The sequence below is a fragment of the Bufo gargarizans genome, chromosome 4, assembly GCF_014858855.1.
Source record: "Bufo gargarizans isolate SCDJY-AF-19 chromosome 4, ASM1485885v1, whole genome shotgun sequence".
NCBI lineage: Eukaryota > Metazoa > Chordata > Amphibia > Anura > Bufonidae > Bufo > Bufo gargarizans.
The window spans coordinates 70,380,156-70,396,091 of record NC_058083.1 but is presented as its reverse complement, the minus strand read 5'-3'; the positions used below and the strand labels follow the sequence as shown (position 1 = coordinate 70,396,091).

General features: G+C 44.2%; 1 protein-coding gene across 4 annotated transcripts in view; it reads left to right on the top strand.

Annotated features, from left to right (window-relative positions):
• The window catches only part of ASAP2 (ArfGAP with SH3 domain, ankyrin repeat and PH domain 2), a 192,767-nt gene that overhangs the window by 33,490 nt on the left and 143,341 nt on the right, over window positions 1–15,936 (top strand). For all 4 annotated transcript variants that reach the window (XM_044292527.1, XM_044292525.1, XM_044292526.1 and 1 more), the window contains exon 2: window positions 13,814–13,886. In XM_044292527.1, the coding sequence (XP_044148462.1) occupies window positions 13,814–13,886 (73 nt within the window). The remainder of the gene's footprint in view (window positions 1–13,813; window positions 13,887–15,936) is intronic.

The window sequence follows — 15,936 nt, the reverse complement described above, 5'->3', positions numbered from 1 at the left end:
GTTATTTTACACTTCTCCTGCCGGTATGTTCTTTTACACTTCTCCTGCCGGTATGTTCTTTTACACTTCTCCTGCCGGTATGTTCTTTTACACTTCTCCTGCCGGTATGTTCTTTTACACTTCTCCTGCCGGTATGTTCTTTTACACTTCTCCTGCCGGTATGTTCTTTTACACTTCTCCTGCCGGTATGTTCTTTTACACTTCTCCTGCCGGTATGTTCTTTTACACAATGGCGCACCATGGGGCGTTATCTCAATAAAAATAAATGGTGTGCGGTGATAAGCTGCTCACCTTGGATCATTGTGATAGGAGCGTAAGATTCTTGTAGACACGTAAATAGTTTAAACGGTTTTCTAAGACTTAAAGGGATGTTTCCATCACATACAATGGGGGCATATCGCTAGGATATGCCTTAATTGTCTGATAGGTGCGGGTCCCTCCTCTGGGACCCACACCTACAAGGAGAACGGAGCAGGGAGAGCTGTGGCTGGAGGACCCCGGGGTCCGTCCACCACCAAGAGCTGCTCCCCGCTGCTCCCATACATGTGAATGGGAGCTCACCGCACACGCGCGGCCCTTGCTCCCATTAATTTCTACGGGGCAGATGCCAGAGCTCCGCTATTTTCGGCGCCCCCATAGAAATGAATGGAGGGCGGCTCCGCATGCGCCCTCCATTCATTTCCCCACTACATTCTCGTTGTAGGTGCGGGTCTCAGAGGTGTGTTCCCCCCTTCCATTCTTTGTCCAGCTAACTGAGATGGCTGCCCGTGCTTAGTTTCATCTTTCAACTGCCTCCTGAGCTAGGAAGAGAGCTGCAGCAGAAAGGACAGGCCCCCTGAGCTGCAGCAAAAAGGGCACCCTCTTTCAGCTGTCAGATTGATATTAATCTAGCAGAGCAATGAATGGGGAGATGTCTGGATCCATGTGAGGTGCATGGCTGGTTCTAGCTTTGTTAGAAAGAGATTGTCATCCACTATATGTTTGATTTACATTTTTCAGGTTCGTTATGGCATAACCCCTTTAAGTGCATTTTACCTGCTTGCGTAAAGCACCCATAGGGCATGGCCAAACTGGCCAAAAATGCTGTGGATTTTATGCAGAGGAATTCCATGCAGACCTGCCATGTGTGATATTCCCACACAGGGGTATTTCCCCGCCGCAGCACTACATGGGGTTTTTGTGGCGGTGTATCTGGGTGCAGGAATCTGTGCCCGCACAGCAGCTGAATTTACTGGACCCCATTGATTTTCGGCGCTGTGTTTTGACATTCCTGGTGGTTGTGCTGAGTCTTTTGAATTCCTGCTGTTATCTTCTTTCCTCACACGCCCTCTTCATGCCTCGGGGAAGGAAAAACTGGTCATTTTTTATTTAATCTCAGGAATGAAAATGACATCTGCTCTCTAGGTGCCTACTTGGAACAACACGTATGAAGCTTGGGTGCCCTGATGGTTGTTATAACTATCAACAGAACGGACAGAAAGGGTTAAATAAATGAGTTTACCCCAGGGATCAACAACCTCCGGCACTCCAGCTGTTCGGAAACTACAACTCCTAGAATCTCCTTTCACTTCTGTGGGAGTTACTATAACAGCCGAGTAAGCATTCTGGGAGTTGTAGTTTCATAGCAGCTGGAGTGCTAAAGGTTGCTGATCCCTGTTTACCCTGTTCATCATTTGACAGCAAGCAGATATTTTGAAAATCTGAGGAGCTGAAACATATAGCTAAATAGACGTATATGTTGATGGCCTATCCAGGGGAAAGGTCATCAGCCTCAGATTGCTGAGGGTCTGACACCTGGCACCTCCACTCATCAGCTGTTTCAGGCAGAAAACTCTATACACTCTGCACTTTGATTGACAGGGCTGGGCAGTGTAACTGTGAGGGCGTGGCAGTTGCAGAGAGAGCTGAGCCTCTAGGGGTAATGGCAACGCCCCTGTTGCTCCTAGAGGCTTATTTGCATATATCAGAGCTTCAATGGGATGATAGGTCATACCCTATTTTACCTCATAAATGAACTAAGCCAATATTGAAATAAAACCAGGACACGAATACTTGATTGGAAATATTTGCAAATTATTTTTATGGCCACGGCCTTCATTATTCAACCTGTGCAAATAACTTCATAACTCAAACCAAAACCTATTTATAATAACTCAAGATCAATAAATCATCAGAAAACAAACAAGCTCAGGCCTAAGCTCGAGCTCACTTAAATGTTAAAATAAATCCATACACCCCAGGTTGACAAAAAAGACTGTAACCAACGACAAATAAGAAAGAGAAAATTGGGCAGGCGGGAGGGGCCGACGATCTTCAGCTTTATCTGATGAGGTACTCTAAAACCACACATATTTATCCCCCTAGGCAGCCGTTGACCACCAATGAAAACCTTGTATCTGGGGAGACCAAATTCTACTCGTGGCCTAAACCCACTGGGCCTCCCAACCCACCAATAAAATACACGTTGCCATGCTAGGGCAAATTTGCCCAAGCAGTGGCAACACCAATTAGAATCTTGTTGCCATCTAGGGCAATCTGCCCAGTGATGACAACCTCTGAATTTTGGCGGGAAAATTCCCGCCAAAATACCATGAAAGGATTCAACATAGGCATGACCATAATCCCATGTGGATCCCTCCATAATGTCCGAATCCTACCATTTTCTCAGCAACACAGATGCCTTCAGCTGCCAAGCGCACATGTAACAACAGTTTCATAGGTACTGAAACTGGCTACCCTGCAAGTGGAGGCAACTATTCCTGCTCACACTGTAGGACAGGACATTTTAAATCTTTCCTAGAGAACCCCTTCAAAGCTGCCAAATATTAATGGGATATACTGAGAATGAATGAAGACAGCATGCAGGTAAAGATTTAAGAGGCTACAGCCCTAGCATGAGCCCTATTGCTCCTTTAAACATCGGTGGGGGTACAGACAATTGGACTTCCCACAATCTGATATTGATGACCTATTCTAAGCATGGGCCTTCAGTATTGTAAATACAGAATACCCCTTTAACCACCTCCCGACCGCCTAACGCACCGATGTGTCCGGGAGGTGGTCGATTTACTCCTCCTGGACGCATCGGCGCGTCATCTCGCGATACCCGAGATTTCCTGTGAACGCGCGCACAGGAACAGAAGGTAAGCGAGTGGATCTCCAGCCTGCCAGCGGCGATCGCTTGCTGGCAGGCTGGAGATGTGATTTTTTTTTTTTAACCCCTAACAGGTATATTAGACGCTGTTTTGATAACAGCGTCTAATATACCTGCTACCTGGTCCTCTGGTGGTCCCATTTGTTTGGATCGACCACCAGAGGACACATGTAGCTCAGTAAAGTCGCACCAAACACCACACTACACTACACCCCCCCGGTCACTTATTAACCCCTTATGAACCCCTGATCACCCATGATCACCCCATATAAACTCCCTGATCACCCCCCTGTCATTGATCACCCCCCTAAAAGTTTTTTTTGCAAAATAAAGTTTCACATTTTAATTCTTAGTATACAGAATATCATTCATGTACATCCAGTGCCTGCCTCCTGACCCTGCCTACAGAGCCCGCTGAAGAAGGTCGTACAGACCGAAACGTTCGGGAATTATCTGATATGGCACATACTTACTATATGTAAATGAATTGCACTGGATGTACATGAATGATATTCTGTATACTAAGAATTAAAATGTGAAACTTTATTTTGCAAAAAAAACTTTTGGAGTGCCCTGGATTTAACTTATATTGTCTAAACCACTCTCACAGGCACCCACACTGGATCCAAGGTGTGCAGAGTACAAAATTATCTAATTGATCACCCCCCTGTCAGGCTCCGTCCAGACGTCTGTATGATTTTTACGGATCCACGGATACATGGATCGGATCCGCAAAACACATACGGACGTCTGAATGGAGCCTTACAGGGGGGTGATCAATGACAGGCGGGTGATCACCCATATAGATTCCCTGATCACCCCCTGTCATTGATCACCCCCCTGTAAGGCTCCATTCAGACGTCCGTATGATTTTTACGGATACATGGATCGGATCCGCAAAACACATGCGGACGTCTGAATGGAGCCTTACAGGGGGGTGATCAATGACAGGCGGGTGATCACCCATATACACTCCCTGATCACCCCCTGTCATTGATCACCCCCCTGTAAGGCTCCATTCAGACGTCCGCATCTGTTTTGCGGATCCGATCCATGTATCCATGGATCCGTAAAAATCATACGGACGTCTGAATGGAGCCTTACAGGGGGGTGATCAATGACAGGGGCGTGATCACCCATATACACTCCCTGATCACCCCCTGTCATTGATCACCCCCCTGTAAGGCTCCATTCAGACGTCCGCATGTGTTTTGCGGATCCGATCCATGTATCCATGGATCCGTAAAAATCATACGGACGTCTGAATGGAGCCTTACCAGGGGGGAGATCAATGACAGGGGGGTGATCAGGGAGTCTATATGGGTGATCACCCCCTGTCATTGATCACCCCCTGTAAGGCTCCATTCAGACATTTTTTTGGCCCAAGTTAGCGGAAATATATATATTTTTTTGTTTGTTTTTTCTTACAAAGTCTCATATTCCACTAACTTGTGTCAAAAAATAAAATCTCACATGAACTCACCATACCCCTCACGGAATCCAAATGCGTATACATTTTTAGACATTTATATTCCAGACTTCTTCTCACGCTTTAGGGCCCCTAAAAAGCCAGGGCAGTATAAATACCCCACATGTGACCCCATTTCGGAAAGAAGACACCCCAAGGTATTTGCTGAGGGGCATATTGAGTCCATGAAAGATTGAAATTTTTGTCCTAAGTTAGCGGAATGTGAGACTTTGTGAGAAAAAAACAAAAAAAAATCAATTTCCGCTAACTTATGCAAAAAAAATAAAAAAATTCTATGAACTCGCCAGGCCCCTCCATTGAATACCTTGGGGTGTCTTCTTTCCAAAGTGGGGTCACATGTGGGGTATTTATACTGCCCTGGCTTTTTAGGGGCCCGAAAGTGTGAGAAGAAGTCTGGGATCCAAATGTCTAAAAATGCCCTCCTAAAAGGAATTTGGGCACCTTTGCCCACCTTGGCTGCAAAAAAGTGTCACCCATCTGGTATCGCCGTACTCAGGAGAAGCTGGGGAATGTGTTTTGGGGTGTCATTTTACATATACCCATGCTGGGTGAGAAAAATATCTTGGTCAAATGCCAACTTTGTATAAAAAAATGGGAAAAGTTGTCTTTTGCCAAGATATTTCTCTCACCCAGCATGGGTATATGTAAAATGACACCCCAAAACACATTCCCCAACTTCTCCTGAGTACGGCGATACCAGATGTGTGACACTTTTTTGCAGCCAAGGTGGGCAAAGGGGCACATATTCCAAAGTGCACCTTTCGGATTTCGCAGGCCATTTTTTACACATTTTGATTGCAAAGTACTTCTCACACATTTGGGCCCCTAAATTGCCAGGGCAGTATAACTACGCCACAAGTGACCCCATTTTGGAAAGAAGACACCCCAAGGTATTCCGTGAGGGGCATGGCGAGTTCCTAGAATTTTTTATTTTTTGTCGCAAGTTAGTGGAATATGAGACTTTGTAAGAAAAAATTAATAAAAAGTTCTATGAACTCACTATGCCCATCAGCGAATACCTTAGGGTGTCTACTTTCCGAAATGGGGTCATTTGTGGGGTTTTTCTACTGTCTGGGCATTGTAGAACCTCAGGAAACATGACAGGTGCTCAGAAAGTCAGAGCTGCTTCAAAAAGCGGAAATTCACATTTTTGTACCATAGTTTGTAAACGCTATAACTTTTACCCAAACCATTTTTTTTTTTGCCCAAACATTTTTTTTTTTTTTATCAAAGACATGTAGAACAATAAATTTAGCGAAAAATGTATTAATGGATGTCGTTTTTTTTTGCTAAATTTTACAGCTGAAAGTGAAAAATGTCATTTTTTTGCAAAAAATCGTTAAATTTCGATTAATAACAAAAAAAGTAAAAATGTCAGCAGCAATGAAATACCACCAAATGAAAGCTCTATTAGTGAGAAGAAAAGGAGGTAAAATTCATTTGGGTGGTAAGTTGCATGACCGAGCGATAAACGGTGAAAGTAGTGTAGTGCAGAAGTGTAAAAAGTGGCCTGGTCATTAAGGGGGTTTCAGCTAGCGGGGTTGAAGGGATTAATGGACCTTTTTACAATAACGAGTCATATGGCTAATATGAAGAATTAGCTCAGATACTGCAGTGATCATGTGTCAACATGACTTCAGTCCTGCAGCATATTAAAAGAAAAAGAAAAATCACCAACAGGGAGCACTGGATCAGTGGTGGTAGAAGGGCAAGGATCAAAGGCTGCAGCATCACGGCGATCTGGGCTTTACACATTACATGGCATTACGCTGTGCAGCAGGCCATTCAATTGAATGAGGTTGCACCATGACTCAGTCAGGGACAAGATCGCCATGTGACCCCCGCCTATTAGGTATGCACTGCTTCTTTCATTTATCCATTTTGCCACCATTGCCTCATTTTTTTCTTAATCCCAGAAAACCCCTTTAAACATCTTGGAACCGTTCTTCAGTCTTGTTGGTCTTTGAACCTTCTCTCCGTTTGCTCGTGAACATGTAGTCAGGATCTTCCTTACCAAGCATTTACTCAGTGTCTTAAGATGTTTGGATTGGGTTCACTAGAATCAGATCTCTTTTCTTCATGACATGCTTTGTTGGGCACTTTCAGTATTTGCTCTTCATTGTGACAACTCCTTTGCTGTAAGCACTGCTTATGGCCTACAGTAAAGATGTCAACCTGGGAGATCCCTTTACAGGGTGATACTTGAGAAGAAGTTATTGTGGTGACCTTTTGGAAGAGAAAGAGAGTGGCTTACATAAAAGGCCAAGACCAGACCCCAAAATTGGGTCAGACCCCAAATATGACTTCAGTGGGAAGTTGGAGCATCCCTGGAATGACGGGCGAGATAGACTAAGCCATTGGGTGACTCCCAATAAAAAAGGGACTTTTGGTAGCTCTTCACATAGATGTCTATATGTAGCTTGATGGGGGGGGGGGGGGGGGGTTACCATTATTTAACTTTAGGATCTGCTATAACATGATCGGTGGGTGTTGGCCTCTAAGACCCCAGGCATTCTGGAGAACGAAAGGAGAGGGGACCATTTCTAAGCACAGTGGTATCTTTGTCTAGCTAGGGTGGCCATACACAATAAAGGATCTGGCAAAAATATTCACTTTGCCTGATCCTTCTCTCCGTGACCTCATCTGTCAGAGGAGAGTCGGGAGCTCCCCCATACACATCAGTTTGACTGAACCTGCCGTTCCTGGAGGATTCGTCCAACAATACACTAATGTGCACGGAGGCCCACAATAAAAGCACACAGAGCTATGGGGACTGGGTATTGCAGATGTGCTAGCGGCTATCTAGCAACCCATGTCCTTAGCTCTATACACAAAATCCCGGTGACAGGTTCCCTTTAAGACTTATATTCTTTATCTCTTCTTTTTGTTGTATAGTTATTTTTATTCTTGCCTTTCTAGAAATTGGCTAATGGCTATCCATGTATGGTAGGTACTTAGTGGTAAGCTTGTTCATCTATAAAGAAGCCAGTCTGAACAAGCAGATCTACAGTAAAACATGGGAGATGGCAGCAAACAAAACGAGTCTCCGGTGAGACAGGAGATACATTTCAAACCAACATCAGACTTCTAGTCATAGATGGGGACCTGAGGAGGCAGAAATAAATAGCCAACAGCTCTGAAGAATTCACAGTAAAAGAGGACTCCCCACCATCATGAGTCATGGTATTTTACTGTATATCACAAGGGTATGCCATAATCTACTGCACTGATGTTTGGAAGTGCTGGACATCACAGGCCACGACCACTGGTCAGTGTGCCCCTATTGGCACGTGTATCTATCTCACTACAACTCCCATCTGACATCCGGACAGTCGCAGGCTGTCGGCCAGGATATTCTTTATACTGTCATTCTATGGTGAGGTGAGGGGTATAAATTAAAAAAAAAAAGTGAGGCTTCACAGTTCTTAGGAATTCCTGGCGTTTTCAAGTGTTTCACGGTCTCGGAGACTTGTTCTTGCCGGCTCTTCATCTGCCTTGAGCCTTGTTTCTGTCCTTGTAAAAGGCAGGTTTGTGAAGTTCAAAAGATACAAGATTTCACATATTTGAAGCTGTTGCTTTCTGACAAGTTGTACTTTGGAAAACCTGAACAGAAAATGTTAAAAAGGAACATCCAGTCTGGCTCTGGTCCATATTCTTGTCCATAGGGGTATTCTTATTATAGTTTAATATGGCCTTTAACAGACATGCTTGTGTAGTTGCTTACCTTATGTACATCTTCTCAATGCTTCAAACCCCCCCCCCACCCCAATTTGAACTCTCCTGACCCGTTTTTACCATGTTAGGCCACTTTCACACCGGCGTTTTGACTGGATCCTGCAGCGTTCAGAGCGTTCAGCAAAAATGCTTCCGTTACTGATAATACAACCATCTGCATCCGTTATGAACGGATCCGGTTGTATTATCGTTAACATATTTTTAACATTTCCAAGACGGATCCGTCATTAACTCTATTGAAAGCCAATGGGGGACAGATCAGTTTTCTATTGTGGCAGAGAAAACTGATCAATCCCCATTGACTTGTATTGGGGGTCATGCCGGCTCCGTCTTGCTCTGCATGCCAGGATGGAAAGCAAACTACAACATGTTGCGGTTTACTCTCCGGTATGGGAACGCAGCTAAACGGAACGTAATACATTTTGGAGCATTCCGTTCTGTTCAGTTCAGTTTTATCCCCATTGACAATAAACGGTGAAAAAATTGAAGCATTTTTTTCTGGTATTGAGCCCCTATGACAGATCTCAATACCGGAAAACTAAAACGCTAGTGTGAAAGTAGCCTAAGAAGATCCCTTGTTTCCATCCTGTATGTAGAACTTCCTGTTGCTGTATCCAACCAAACCCATGATGCACTTCTCCCTCCTCTGCCACACCTCCAGCACCGCCCCTAACAGCCATAAGAAAGAGCTGCATGGACACGGTCATGTCGAGGATCTGAAAGTTGAAAACAGAATCATCTTATCTCCCCCAACATCTGCCATTGGGGATCGTCAGGAGGCCCCATACACATTAGATGGTTGGCTGAAATAGGCAGGCTCGGCAGATATGGTCCATGTATATGTCAAAACACAGGAGGTGGCTAATCACCAAACAGACATTTGGGTGCAGCTATCTTCAATGACCATAAACATACTTATTTGAGAAGCTTGAACTGGCCTTATACATCAGATAAATGTCCTCCCCCTGACCAGATATTATGGGAGATGAGGATTGCCAATTGGCTTTCACCATGTCTGATCCTCCACCTCAATTTTAGTCATTGTCTGTTGTAATCCTGTGCCAGGCTGATTGTGATTATCTATCTATCTATCTATCTATCTATCTATCTATCTATCTATCTATTTATCTATCTTCTTGAATGTATGAGTATATAAATCATAGCAGAGCTCAGCTTCTAAAGTTCACTTCCAGATTTAACTAATTTACAGATTTTCTTCAAAGTCACAGTAGAAGAGTAAAATTAAATTGGTCCATAAAAAAAAGCCAAATTACAGGAAGAGGCAGACAGCGGGAGCAGTTTTAACTTTACTAGTAGCAGCCGTCCCGTGCCTGGCACTGATTTTAGTAGACCTGTCTGCAACGTGGTTAGGCTGGAGCCAGACATCTCTCCACCGTCAGCCCCAGCTGTTCTCCAGGTGACCTCCAGCCAGGCTCCATTCCTCTCTTCTCTTCAGTCAGTGCTCTGCGGAAGTCTGCACCCTGGATGCCCTCGGTCAGAGAACCTTTGGTAATCCTACATTAGGATATTTGGAAATAGTAATAGGGCATGTTTTCTTATATTATGGTATATACTGTATACATTTTACTCACAAACTGGGGTTTTCCAACAGTAAAGCATTGATTACGGTAATACATCATTTCTATGTCAGTCCTGGATATTATATGATAGCCAATGTCCTCAGAATACAGACTACCATAATCTGGGACTGCTTTGCTGACAGATTGAGCATATACATGGTGGATTATATAAAGAGAGGATTAGGGTTTATGAAGTGTCCTAAAATCTTAACCGATTCGTTATATACACTCAGTGGTGCGCCACCATTGAGGCAAGTTGAGGCGATTGCCTCAGGCAGTCTGTATAATACTATAATGGCATCCCTGCGCTTTCCGGCATATATGGTGGCTATCGGCCAGACAAAAAAATGCTGTGTGTAGTATTTTTTTTGTCCAGCAGAAAGCCGGCATATACTTCAGATACAGTGAACAGAGTGCCGGAGTTCCCCACACAGATGTGAACCAAGCCTTACCTGATACTTGTCAGGAAAGAGATCATCTCTCGGGGGGCATTTGAGAACTCCCCATACACATTAGTATGTTGGCTGAACCCCAGCTAATGGTGGAAACTATAGGCAGCCAGAAAAGTATCACTGCCATGTTCAGGAGTAGTAAAAAATTTGTTTTTTTATTTTTTTATTCTTTGGGTCAGCACCACTTGCATGGCAGTTAATTATGGACGTCTGCTGTCCATGGCCTCCACAGACAGTTCATGTATCCATCCACTTTAATGTGTGTATCCCTGGTTTCCCATGGACTTTGGATCCGTGGTGACGACACCAAGGAAGCATGACCTATTTTTGTCTGTGATTACAGATCCCTCACGCACATTATAATATATGGGTCCATAAAAACCATGGACAAAACATGGATGCCACCCATGTTTGGTATGTGGTTTTCATGAATCATAGCTAGGAGACGCTCTGGAAATTAATTTTCAGCCCAGCCATGTCCGCGGAAAATGGATGACACACAGAGGGCAAAACACTGACACACACACCAGACACTGATTCTTCATGGAGGAACCACTGACCATGTTGTCACTGATGTCATCACAGATGCGGACGTGTCAATAAGGCCTTATCTTTGGTTTGTGTCTGGTTTTGCAGCTCATAGCCACTGAAGTGACTGGGCTAAGATTGCAATTATGGATCGACCGATTATCGGTTTTACCGATTATCATCGGCCGATGTTCAGGATTTTCAAAGTTATCAGTATCGGCATCTATTTTGCCGATGTGCCAATAACGAATCGGGAACAAGGATTGCGCTGCTGTCAGCGCGATCCGTGTTCCCTCAGCAGCACAGGGGAGAAGGAAGCAGTGTCTCCCTGTGCCGCTGCTCCGCTCCCACCAATGAAAGGAGAGAGGAGGAGGGGAGGGGCTGTGGCCACTGCGCCACCAATGATGTTAACTAACTCACTCATTCATTCAAATTCAACAGGAGGCGGGTGCTGGCTGCAGAATCATATAGCCGCACTTGACCTCTATGACAAGTAGATGCCATCCGCAGCAGTTAACCCCTGCCGCCCCTGAGGGATTAACTGCCGCGGATCGCAGCTACTGCTCATAGAGGTTGGGTGCGGCTATATGATTCTGCAGCCAGCTCCCGCCTCCTGTATATGAATTAATGGTCGAGTTATCTTCATTGGTGGCGCCCCCCCCCCCTCAACCCCAGTATTAAAAACATTGGTGGCTTAGTGCGTCACCCCACCCAAGCCCCCAGTATTAATCATTGGTGGCAGTGGCCACAGGGTCCCCTCTCCCCTCCTCATTGGTGGTGCAGTGGCAGCTTCTGATCGGAGCCCCAGCAGCAGTGTAAGCTCGGGCTCCGATCAGTTACCATTGCAGCCAGGACGCTACTGAAGCCCTGGCTGCCATAGTCAGCTCCCTGCTGCTGTGTGCACAAAGCCCAGGGCAGCAGGGAGAGTGTGAGGTCCTATTCACCCTGATAGATCTCTATCAGGGTGAATAGGACAAGGGTAATAGCCCCTAAGGGTGCTAAAAGTTTGTAAAAAAAAAAACACCAAAGTATAAATGAAAAATAAAGATTTACAAAAAAGAAAAGCTACACGTTAACAATAAACATTTCCAGCAGATTTGTGTAGGATTTTTTGTTTTTTCAAAAATGAAAATGCACAGAACATCGACATAAATTATTGGCTAAGTTCACAGATTATCGGTATCGGCTCTAAAAAAAATCTATATCGGTCGATCCCGAATTGCAATACCTGACACAATGCAGAGAAACAAGGGCCTCCATTTCTGGAAAAAGCGCCCCCTTTTTATTCAAAATTTTGAGAACCGCGTTATCTCTATAACGGCGTGGAGTGTTTGGTGCACAGTATCAGAAAGAAGCTCCAAAACTATATTAAAGAGGTTTTCCGGGATTTACATATTGAAAGGAATTCCGGAAAGCGGAGTACAGCACTCCTCTATCTCTGGAACTTCCATAGAAACAAATGGAGTGGCCACGCACATGCCCAACCGGCTGCTCCATTCATTTAGAGGGTGAACCCACTTGGTATGGGGCCCCGTTTTCGTGATCAGTGGGGGTCCCATTGGTAGGACCCCACCGATCTAATAGCTATCCCCTTTCCTGTGGGATAACAATTATATTACTGGAATACCCCTTGAAAGCTCCAAAATCAGTGTTTAAGTAAGCATACCGCCATGTAGGGTAGGTGCCTTGAAACATAACCATACATTTCTTGTGAAAGTCCAGTCCTCTAATCCGATAAATAGCTTTTTATGCAAATCAGGTTTTCAGTGCACCATGGGTGGGGTTTGCTTGATTCAGTGCACCTGTCTTCACCCTGCATCATTGCTCCTGGCTCTGAAATCTTACCCAAATGAGGGAAAGGTAGTGGGCAGTGTTATAATGGAGCAGTGATGCATCAAACCAAACAGGTTCACCCATTGTGCATCAAAAACCTTATTTGCGTAAAAAAAAAAAGCATTTCTCATGATTAGAGGGCCAGACTTTCACAAGAAAAGTATGGCCGTGTTTCGGTGCACTTACCCAACATGGCGGTATGCTTTGAAACCAACTTTTTTTTGTTGATGGACTCCCTTTAATTTAGTCATATGTTTCCAGGAGTAATGGCACAATGCAGAGTTCTAAGGAGAGTCCTCAGAACTGCTCTTTTATAGCGGATCCAAGTATTTTCTAAAATGGACATGTCAGCAGAGCTGCGTAAACGATCTTGCTTCATCTGTGGCAGTTGCAGGCCCAAAACCTGAGGCTGCACTTAGAGATTCTGATGGTACGACCCCACTTAGTGTCCGCCATGCAGCTGAAAACCACGTGGGTACAAAAGCAATGCGAAGTGACTGTTTTAGCGCTCATGCACACCACCATTGCTCGGCCATTCTGTGCATTGTGGACCGCAACTTCCGCGTGGATTCCGCAGACGGATGCAGACCCATTCAACTTGATTGGGTCTGTGATTCGCCCGCACTGCAAAAAAATAGAACGCGTTTTATTTTTTTGCGATGCAGAGGCATGGAGAGAAACCCCATGGAAGCACTACCGTAGTGGTTATGTGCCTCCACCGGACCTGCTGGATTGCGGACCCATTCAAGTGAACGGGTCCTCATCTGTGATGCCAGGCAATGGCTGTGTCTACGATCCCTTAATGTAAAGTTGTGTAACGCCATTAAACCTCCCTCTAATATTCGCAGCAATGCAGCATGAAATTAATACTGGTCCTCTTAAGTGGCTTCCGACCACAGAGTTAATTGAAAGTGTGTTATTGATTATCTTTCTGCACTTAGCACAATTGATGGTGTATAATTATCCTGCTGAGCAAAGCATCTCGCCTTATAGCTGATGACAGGCACCATTCTTACATATTGTCTTCTTTATCTTGTCACAGGCCCTGGATGTCGACCGCACCATTCTCTACAAGATGAAGAAGTCGGTAAAAGCCATTAACACATCTGGGCTGGGTATGTAGGCCTCTTCTGCCTGACCTCCTCTCCTCTGCAGATCGCTGTTGTCAGAGGGGTTGATGGATTTGACTTTATTTTTTTGTCAGTGCAAAGTCTAAAGCTTTTCACACTTTTGTTGGTGGCCCCTCAGCAGGTCCTAAATGTTCACTTGCTGCCAATTTTTTTTTAAAATACATAAAAGGATCTGTTCAGTTTTACGTGTGTGAAATAAAAATGCGTTCTGTAAAAAAGAAATGTAAATGTGTCCTCTTTCCAAACTTAAAGGGAATCTGTTCCCCGCGACCTCCCGATCCAGCTGTTTGCACAGACACATAGCTGTGGTTCTCCTGATTTAAAAAGCTGTTTTTATTTTGGGGATCTGAGGATCCGTTCCCGAGTTATGATACTTTCTGCCAATAAGACCTTTGGTGCAACAAGGGTGTCCCCGTTGCTCTTGTTGCATCCAACCTTTTTTGTGGCTAGCCCCTTTCTCGCTAATTTCCCCATTCCCTGGCCCTGTCATTCAAAGCAGAAGAAGCTGGCCACAGAAAGGAGCGGAGCTTGGGTGCAACAAAAGAAACGTTGACACCCTCGTTGCACCAAAGGCCTAATTTGCATATTAAGAAAACGTATCACGACTCTGCAACTGAGCCTCAGATTAACAAAAGAAAAACTGCTATGTGTCTATGCAAACAACTGGATTGGGAGGTCACTGGTGACAGATTCCCATTAAAGGGGGAGATTTAGCAAGACTGGTGCAGGGAAACCTGGCTTAGTAACCAATCAGATTCCACTTTTCATTTTTCAGAGTCCCTTTGGAAAATGAAAGGATCAATTGATCGATTGGTTGCTATGGGCTACTAATACAGTTTTCCTTTGCACCAGTCTTGCTAAATCTCCCCCTTTTAAAGTCACCATTGAAACCCAAATTTTTAAAGATGCCAAGATGATTGTGGAGGGAGGTAATTACAAAAAAAAAAAGGAGCTACCTAGTATTAATGAGATAGTGCCTTATATATTTTTTGTAATTAAAACCAGATACTGATGGATTTTTTATTTTTTTTCTAATCTGTTATTATTTTGTGAGGGTATTCAGTGACATGCTTTCCAACTGCCACATGGACCCTAACAACTTGTAGTCTCCACGGAAGCTTATTGTGGGCATGCTCTGTTAATGGCGCAGAGGTCATTGTACAGGGAGGGGAATAGATAAGCTGTGCCATCACCCATTGTAAATGGTGGATGTTGTGTTATCTATCTGTAGGTGTTACCTGTCTTTGTAATCCTGTCTGATAATAATGAGATGGCTGCTGCAGAACAGGAAGTATCAGCTTTTTATGACGCTCAGAATGAATCAAGATTTTATCATTTATTTTTTACCTAGCTTGTGACATGTAAAAATAAAATTCTGTGATTTTTATTTTATTTTAAGTATTCATTAGAATTCACTGGAATCTACATATTTCAAAGCTACCATGGCTTTGTTAATATGGCAATAATGTGGACACTAATATGTGGATGTGGACAATAATATTTAGCGTATGCCATAAAGCACTGCTCTGGGGTGCAGTATGAGTGCCTGTGGTGATTTAGGAAGGAGAACAGAATGTGGTTTACCACTCGTATATAATAGAGGTTAAGAGGATCATAAAATATCCTGACTAACCACCGACAGACATAAAACTGGTTTCCACAAAGTCCACCCTATTCTGTGCCAGGATGAGAGCGGCACCTGCTGAAAACCCAGCTTTTCTATGTAATATATCTGGAAAAATGTAATATTATGCTCTATTCACTCATTTCCCTGCAACTAATTAGTAAATGAAAGAGCAGTTCTGTCTAAAATAAAGCCTTAAGTATTTTATATGTTTTATATGTTGCCCTTTGTTCAGCACTTCTGCTCCCATGAAAGTAGGGCTACTGCCAAAAAGCGTGTCACAGGGGACAGCACCCAGCTTTCCCAGACTGAGTTATGGAGTAAGTAAGCAAGTAAAACAAGGGTCATTAGACATGGCAGCTTTATTTTACTGACAGGAGATGCTGTTTTCAGGCCCCATCTATATGGCAG